Genomic DNA, 9,318 nt, shown 5'->3' on the forward strand with positions numbered 1-9,318 from the left:
GAGAGGAGATCCGGGTGTCATAGACTGCTTGCATTATTTAAGCATCGTCCGTGATGTTTATTCACTTAAGCACTTTTTCTTGCTTACCATATATCGATCTAATGGTAAGATAAGCCAAATACATTTGTAGCTGTGATCACTTGGATTGTTGGCCTATGGTGTTGTGAGTTGCAGGCTTGTAGAGATATCTAGGGTACTCCGGGAGTAACTCTAGTTGACCTCCGCGCCTATAGGTGTATGTTCAAATGGTTAGGGCTCAATTGAAAAATGTTATCACAGGTACCTTCTTGTACAAGTCGATCAGTTGCACAAGCCGAATGATCCTCATGTCATGTTAGTAAAGAAGTACTCCTCTGCAGGGTGTAAAATCAATTCAAATTGCCGCGCTCTCAGTCATGGAGCACGCTTAAGTTTCATGAGGCAACATCGTAGAATTCAATCAGTGGGGAAAAAGGAATGGAAAGTATGTGGGTTTTTTAGAGAAGCATGTGCTGATACTAGTTTGAGTTGAGCAAGTTTATTAAATTTTATGTTTATTGTCGGTTGATGCTAGTTGTTTATGTCATTATATTGGTTCAAGTGTTTTTCACTAAACAAACTTAACTTTGTGGCTTTTTCTTGCTATTCATCCAATTGCATTATCCTTGGAGTCAGGAATGTACTTACCTATATTGTGTAAGTCTTGCGAGTACCTTCATAGTCAAGGTGCTACCCTTAAGTTGATGCAGGTAACGATGAGCTAGTTTACGGATACTTTTATCCTACCGATGCTGGTGATGGACAGGAGTAGAGGAGGAATATCTAAGTTAATCCCGGTGGTACCTTATGGGCAATGACGCTACCAGCATTTTTTATCAATACCTTTCCGCTGCGTATGAAAACTTTGCTACTAAGTAGACATTGTACTTGTGAACAAGGTTTGTAATAAAAAATAAAACTTTTGCACTTTGTTCATATCTTTTGATAAAACTATATTGTAAATGGCATGTGCTGTGATCTTTAGTTTTGTTGAGCATATATCGGGACCGTTGGAATTACTTCTATTTTAATCGACTTAATTTTTTATTAAGACGGGTGTAATTTGGACGGGTCTGGGACATACAGTGGTAGATAGACAGAAGGCAACAATTTCTTTTAAGTCATCGTATCATACATTGAGGTCAATGTATCATATGGTCAGGTCATTGTATCATATTGTTGGCACCGTACCATAAGACCGAGGGTTTGTCAACCGGTGCCCCTTGAAAATCAAGTCACCATACCATACAATGTGGCAAGTCATCATATGATATAGTGAGTATAGAGAGTATAGAGAAGGCTCCAATGGTCAGTTTTTTTACTGTTGGAAAGGTGGTCATGAAATAATACGGAGATGTCACTGTAGCATATGGTAGCGGTCACTGTATCATATGGTAAAGGGTTTAGGAAAGGTGGTCACGGAATAATACGGAGATATCACTGTAGCATACGGTAAGGGTCACCGACCCACTCACTCAGGTATGTTTTTTTATTTATTTTTGTTTCTTTTTTTGTTTTTTTTAAACTTTATTAGTAGTTCATTATTTCACTTATTTATAATTTCATTCTTTTTATATACACTCAATATTTAGAAAGACCTAGTTCAACATTTGAGAACTATTTCAGCATTTTATTTGAAAATGTTGACACAATACAATCAAAATGTTGAAGTAGTATATTCAAAATGTTGAACTAAATACATCCAAAATGTTAGATTTAAAAAATTCATGAAATAAAAAAATATTCATATTGGATCTCATTTTGGTGCATTGATTCTAAACCAGACAGTAGTTCAAATGAATTCAAAAACAGATTGCGGTTTGAGACAAAAGTGTGTAGAAAAGATGAAATCAAATCACATCTCAACCCACCCATCCCACCTACAATCATGATGCGCCACATGTCCCTCCTTAAGTGCTACTAAACCCACCCGCTTGCATCTCAGCCATCAGGTCGCTTTTCGCACTAATCTTGAAGCACACTACCCCGGAGCTATGAGTAGAGCAACTTGCATATAGGAAATCTAATTTCTTCGGCCTGAGAATGGCACATATGGATTTTTTTATAATTTTTCATATCAGAAACTGCATAATTATGTGCTCATTTTAGAATTTTTTTTTCAAAAATAATCACTTCTCACTCATTGCTCTAACATTCAAGTCAGTAAAAAATTTTAAAAACATTTGTGGTGTACATGATACTATAATCTAGCGCTCCACATAATTTCAATTGAAACAATTACTGGTACAATAAGAAAAAATTCAGACTCTTTTGTTTCAAATCTTACACACCATATTTTTGGCCAAAATTTTGTGAAGGGGTAGCTGGTAGCATTATATGGTCTACCACATTGTTTCATAATTTTTTGTAACTATTTAGATGATGTTTTGAAGGTTTAGAGTATTGGAACACTGAAATTTGTTTTTTTTTCTTGTCTTCTATGACATATTTTTGGCCAAAATTTGTGGAAAGATAGATGGTAGCATGCTATGCACTACCACATATTTTCATAATTTTCCATCACTATTTATATAATGTTTTGAACGTTTAGAGCATTAGGACGCTAAAATTTGTTTTTTTCTCATTATATAAGTAATTGTTTGTGCTTATATTTTGTAGAGCGCTAAACTATAGCATCATCTACACCTGAAATTTTTTAAGAATTTTTTATGACTATTTAGAAAGTGTTTTGAAGGTTGAGAGCATCAGAACGTGACATTTTTATGTTTTTTAAACTTACTGTCCGCTGGCCCCTAGCACTGCATCGTCGCTGCATACCCGACCCCCTAGCACCACACTGCCGATCGATTTGCGACCTCTAGCGCCATCACACCCCTCCTCTAGGGCGGCCCGGCTCCACTAGTCCATGCAGCCGTGTGGGCGCCCCGCCAGACACCGCCTCCAGGAGGGGAGGGAGGTCAAGTGCTGCTGCCAGGAGGGGAGGGCCATCGCATGCCGTTGCTAGCATGGGAGGGTGCCAAATTTAAGAGAGAGGGGTGGGAGAGGAAGACCTTGCCATGTTGGGTGGGCAGCGGTAGTAGTGGAGCTCGATGAGGTGGCGCTGCAGGTCGAGGTGATCTGCTCCAGCTACACATCACCACCAGTAGCCCCTCCCATGCCACCACTGGTAGCCAGCTCGTCTCAGCATTGGGTGTGGCGCTCGTGTCAAGGGAGAAGGAGCAGCCCCTCCCTACAAGGGGATAGAATTTTGGGGGGGGGGGGGGGAGGGAGAGACCGGTGAGGATTTTGGTTTGTGCTTGAGATAGAATTGGGGGAGAGAGAGTGACCGGATCTGAGAGAGAGGAACATAACCTTCAGGCCTCTAATTTTTATGGGTACTCTCTGTGCTTCATAGAATTTGTGGCATGACATAGTTGCTCTGTGATGCACTTCCAAATTTGTAGAATTGGTGCCATGATACTATTTGTTGCAATGCAGGTTGCTTGATTAAATGGATAGCTATTTAGAATTGTTGAGTGGACAAAATGTGGACACTAATGAGGCATTTTGGGATGGTAGTCAATTTGCTAACCCACCTAAAAAACAAGACTGTCAGCAACCCGCACTTGTAGAAGGTACTCTATTTGTGAAACCAAGCAAGAAGAGAAAAAAATCAGTGAAAAGGAGGTGGTGTCAGCATGGCTAGAAATCGACATGGATGCTATACATGGCAATGAGCAATCTTGTAGTACTTATTGGCAGAGAATTCATCAATACTTCCACTAGCACAAGGACTTCAACTCTGATTGTACTTGTAATTCTCTCATGCATCGTTGGTCTGCGATACAAGAAAGTGTGAAGTTCAGTGGCTATATTGCTCAAATTCAAAATAGGAGGCAAAGTGGGTTGGCATAGCAAAATAAGGTATACATGTTTCTTCTTTAATTTCATTGTATCTTCATATCTTATGTGCAAGTTTAATAAGACATATTCACTTGTGTAGGTGCAACAAGCATGTGAGTTGTACAAGTTCAAAGAAAGGAATGGAAAAACATTCGGTTTGTTGCATTGTTGGCATGTCTTATAGCACGAGCATAAGTGGAAGGATATGTGCTCTCAGAAAAAACAGTAGACATGCTCCAATGCAAGTCCGGTGATGAGCCCATGGCTCCTTCGGATACGATCAATACCACCAATAATCCTCAAATCATATAAGGTCCAATTACAAGAGCATGTACACGATAATTAGACCACCAGGTAAACTCGTTCCTTATTGTTCATGTTTCCTTGGATGGATTACTACTAAATTTTTGTGTTATTTTATTGCATAGGAATGTGGGAGAAGCACCACTAGCTTACTCGGACGTCACTTCTCGAAGGCCAAGTCTACTTGGACTCAAGGCTGAGCTCTAATCATGGTCGTGGTTGTGGTCGAAGTCGAGTTCCAGGACAGCACATCAGTAAAATCGGCATAACTCTCTCATACGAAATCCACTTTAGGAAATCTCGGACATTCTGGAAAGCTTACGACGAGCTCTTTCCAATGTATATGAGCTCAACCAAATATTTCTTATAATTTAGTCAGAGTCAAAGGAATAAGGTGCTACATCACCATTTTGAACCCTGCCGGATTTTGTAATCGTGTCGGAGTCGGAGTCAGGTTGTGCATGCCTCTCTCCACGATTGCACAACCCTAGGTCGACCTCCTCATACCCCCCTATTTATACACAGTAGCCATCATAGTTTAGGCTTGGGTTTAGTTTAGATTATTCTGTTTAATACAGTTTCACCGTTTATCGGTTTGTTGAACCCCAAACTCGAGTGCTTCATTGGTAATTAGCAATATTCAGATTGCATCTACCTATTCTTGTTTGTGTTATCGATTCGCTTGCAGGAAAAACCTTCTTGGCGAGGTCAATCGCATCTTGGCACGGTTGATAACCATGGAGTAGTGGTGTAGTGGCTGTGAGGGTTCTTGATCTGTTCTGATCGGAGCCTTTGGATCATCAATGTCGAAACTCCACTAATCGACTTATCATATTACCTTCGGAAAATCAGGCAAACGCGCATCATCCGGGACCGTCTAGAGTGGAGGGTCTTACTTCAGAGCCCATGGAGAAAGAACAAAGGCCACCTGGTAAGAATGGGGAGAAAGAATGTCAGTGTCAAGGTAAAAGTTATGTCTTTTCAGGAGGTAATCTTTACACAGAAGCGTTGGAACATATGTGGGCTAGGAAGAAAGAGGCCATACGCTTGAAAGAGATTAAAAAAAAGTGCAATGATAAGAGAATTCCTATAGAGAAGGAAAGTCTTGAACTAATGAAAAGATATCTAGAGTTACAACAAAGGATTGAAGATGATAAAGTGATGAATATGGATCTTAGTGGTATGAGTGAGCAATAACAACAATACTATATGAGTTTGCAAGATGAGATCATTGCTCAAAGGTTTGGCTCAGGTTTGAGTTGAGTTGCTTTATTATGTGTGGAGTATCATGCTATATTGGGTACTCTTTATTATGTGTGGACTATCTTGTATGGACTATGATATTGAAAGAACTATGGTTTAAGACAATATCAAGTACATGATTAATACAATACCGAGTACATGCTACCTATTATTACAACAATACCGATTGCATGATTGATACAATACCGAGTACATGCTACCTATTATTACAACAATATCAATTATATGATAAATTATACATATCTCCATAACTTGCCACAGGTGCTCGACTAGATCATCTTGAATCTGTGAGTGAGTTTCTTCCTTGTCTCTAATAGTATGATGAGTTTGAATAAACTCACAAAGTTCACGTGTGCGAATATGGGAAACTCTCACTTTTTCTCCAACACCTTTGAAATTTAGGTCCTATTCTTCACCCCATTCATCTTCAATGATCATGTTATGTATGATGACATAAGTTGTCATGATTTGTCCAAGTGTATGTTGATCCCAGAAACGGACTGGTCCACGAACAATGGCAAAATGAGAATGTAGAACTCCAAAGGCTTGACCACATCCTTCCTAACTGCTTCATGTGCCTTGGCGAAATATTTTTTCTTATTGCCTTATGGAGATGGTATATCTTTCATAGAGGTAAGCTAGTTAGGATATATGCCATCTGCAAGGTAATACCCGATTGCATAATTATGACCATTTATGATATAATTCACTTCTGGAGCTTCCCCTTTAGCTAGCATTGCAAATAGATGGGAACGGTGAAGAACATTAATGCTATTGTGAGACCCTCGTAAACCAAAGAAGGCATGCCAAATTCAAAGATAATGTGAAGCAACATCTTCTAAAATGATTGTGGCCTCATGCACATGGCTGGTATACATGCCTTGCCAAGCTGCAGAGCAATTTTTCCACTTCCAATGCATGCAATCTATACTCCTAAGTATTTCAGAAATGCCTCTTTGCTCTCTAATTGCAAGTAATCTAGCTGTATCATTCTCATTTAGAGATCTCAGGTACTCATTTCTGAATACTTCAATAATAGCTTTGACAAACCTTATAAGGCTCTAGAATAGTACTTTCTCCAACACGAACATACTGATCAGTAGCATCCAATGGTACTCCATAAGCTAACATCATGAATGCTGCGGTAATCTTCTAAAAAGGAGATAACCCAAGACGTCCAACACTCTCTTTTTTTAACAAAATATTCATCATGTTGTTCTACAACTTGGACTATGCGGAGAAACAAAGAACGTGCCATTCTAAACCTAGACGATGAAAGAGAAATGAGCCATACCCAAAAGGATCAATAGAGAAGATGAATAAACAAAACAAAGGACTAATTGCAAACCTGCGTCGTAAGAAAGTTGGACCGTCTGTTGGATCATCTGAGAAGTAGTCGTTTGTATAGTCTCCAATGTCTAGCTTCTCTATTGCGACCAACATACTGACGTCTAGGCACAAAACCACCATGTCATGGAGCATCCATAAGCTAATATTGACAATGTGTTTAGTGTAATGTAGCAAGAATGAGTTTATCGTCATCATCATCTGAAAATGATGACGATGATTCTAACAGAGATCGGTGACTCATTTCGTGTAAAGAAGGAAATACAAGGCGAACGACTTGGTCTAGTAAGCAAGTGAATGGTCATGCATCTATAGAACCGTAAAATATAGCCGTTGGAAAAAAATGGTTAGAACTATTTGGTAGTTACAAAATATTAATAAAATATATGTGAGTGGATAATAGGAAGCTAAATTTAGAGAGTAGGTTGAAATACGCTAAGAAATAGAGAGGATATATATATATATATATATATATATATATATATATATATATATGAAGAAAATAGAGAGGTAAATTTATAGAGTGGGTTGGATATGCTCACAGGAGGTGAGAGCTCCAAGGGCGAAACAGAGGCGGCCAACCACAGGCCAGAACCGTCAAGGGCGCACCGCAAAATTCTGCCTACTCCTGCGGATGCCATTGACCAAACAGGGCTAAAAATAACCTGCGAAAACTGCAATTTACAAGTATCTACGTGGGGATATATAGAGGCCCATCCTTTCAATCCTCTTTGCTTTGGAGGAGAACCTTGCATTTCCAAGCCGAAGGCCTCGTGCCTTCCCTTCCTCCCTACCTCTGTTCTTCCTCCTCCCATGGAGGAAGTAACAGTTTTGCCTGTGGTCACCACCGTGGTGGACGAAAACAATGAGATCCCTAGCGTAAGCGTTGAGGAGGCTAAAGAACAGATCCACGGGGACGTTGCCAGGATCACCGCTGCCGTGAACAACGAGGAGTTGAGCGTAGAATCTACCAATGGCGCCGACGACAAGATGGCCGAGTGCAGCACTCCCATCACGAGGATTGCGTCCTGTCGGCCAGCCGGCAAGAAGCGCAGCGCGTTCGGCCTCTTCAGGGCGATGTTCCTGTCCTTCGGCGGGAGCGGGAGCGGCAGCATGAAGAAGAGGGACGACGCCACGTGCCAGCAGAAGAAGGCCAGCGTGGGCGACGACAACGACAGGCTGCCTGCGGCGTCGTGGAAGACCCTCGTGGACGGCATGCGCCCGCTCCGCCTCCGCGGGCAGGAGCTGGAGTACTACCCGCCGCCGCCGCCGCTGGGGCATGCCGACGTGTACCATGACGTACTCCTCGCTCCGCCGTCTCCGGCGCGGTCCGGCTCTGATGAGGGCGGCATGACCAGCCGCTACGCGTCCGCGCAGGACCTGTACCTGCTGGACAGCGGCGAGGAAGAGTCTGCTCCGGCTGTGGAGGGTGGCGACGGCGGCAGCTGCCCCCACGCGATCGACATGCAGGCGGAGGAGTTCATCGCCAAGTTCTACGAGCAGTTCAGGCTGCAGAAGTCGGAGTCCTTCAACGGGCGCGCCACCGAGTGATCCATCGATCCGCATGCATGCATGTAACCTTCTTGATCTTACATCACATTTGCATTTCTCCGAGATGAAGAGAATTCAATGTGGATCATGAAGAAATTGTTAGCGGAGATAATTCACGCAACCTCTACTTACGTACATTCAAACTAGACCGAGATAGATATAGGCAATCCCTTGATGAAGACGTACGTAAGCAATCTGGAACATCCCGCATCATTGTAGCATGAGCAACACAGACAGTCAGACTAGAGTGAAAGCTAAAGATTTGTTCAAGATGATGATCATAACCCTTTTGTCATCAAGATAGCCGAGAGCAAGGTGATCATGGTCAAACCATGGAAGATGGTGCATGCCTAAAGCACTAACATGAGCATACGCGTGCACAAAGTCAGGTTGATCTATCGGAGGACCTCGACTAGCGGCGACAGCCTAGAGGTGTCAGAGGAAGACGCTAACTCAGAGCAGTAACTAGCATGATGACGAGGACGAGCAACATAGGGTGGAGTCACTGCTTGGAGAGGCGGCAACCCCGATGATGATGGCGTGACCACAAGCGCTGGCGCTGTGTAGCCATGATGGGTGATGCAGCGACGACAGACTCGTTCTCTATGGTGTGACAGGCTCATGCTTATGAACGATGAGCCAGCAATGATAATCTATCACAACGATGGACGGGGCACTCGGAAGACCGTGGATGAGGGTATGTCGACGAGTGTGTACCATTAACAGGTCGGCGACAGTGACGACAACCGCGCAGCCAAGGCGGTGAAGTCCGAATGCGAGGAACATCAACAGGTCGGCAAGGTGATGCAAACCAATCTATGATCGGAAAAAATAGAGAAAACTCAATCTAAAGATGATCAGGTAAAACTCTAATTAGGGGTAGCCGATATATGAATGGGTGACCCGAACACTAAACTACGGATTACGCAGCACCCGATGGAGATCATGCGGATTGATCTCTCCGGAGATGGGGCAGTGGAAGCGATTTAGTGG

At 42.3% G+C, this 9,318-nt stretch overlaps 1 protein-coding gene across 1 annotated transcript; it reads left to right on the forward strand.

Annotated features, from left to right (window-relative positions):
• Positions 1–7,545: 7,545 nt before the first annotated feature.
• On the forward strand, positions 7,546–8,435 carry LOC133888158 (uncharacterized). Its single transcript, XM_062328308.1, has one exon. The coding sequence runs from the start codon at positions 7,588–7,590 to the stop codon at positions 8,323–8,325; it is 738 nt and encodes a 245-aa protein (XP_062184292.1). The 5' UTR covers positions 7,546–7,587; the 3' UTR covers positions 8,326–8,435.
• The last annotated feature ends 883 nt before the right edge of the window (positions 8,436–9,318 follow it).

This window comes from Phragmites australis, chromosome 1, assembly GCF_958298935.1.
Source record: "Phragmites australis chromosome 1, lpPhrAust1.1, whole genome shotgun sequence".
Lineage (NCBI taxonomy): Eukaryota > Viridiplantae > Streptophyta > Magnoliopsida > Poales > Poaceae > Phragmites > Phragmites australis.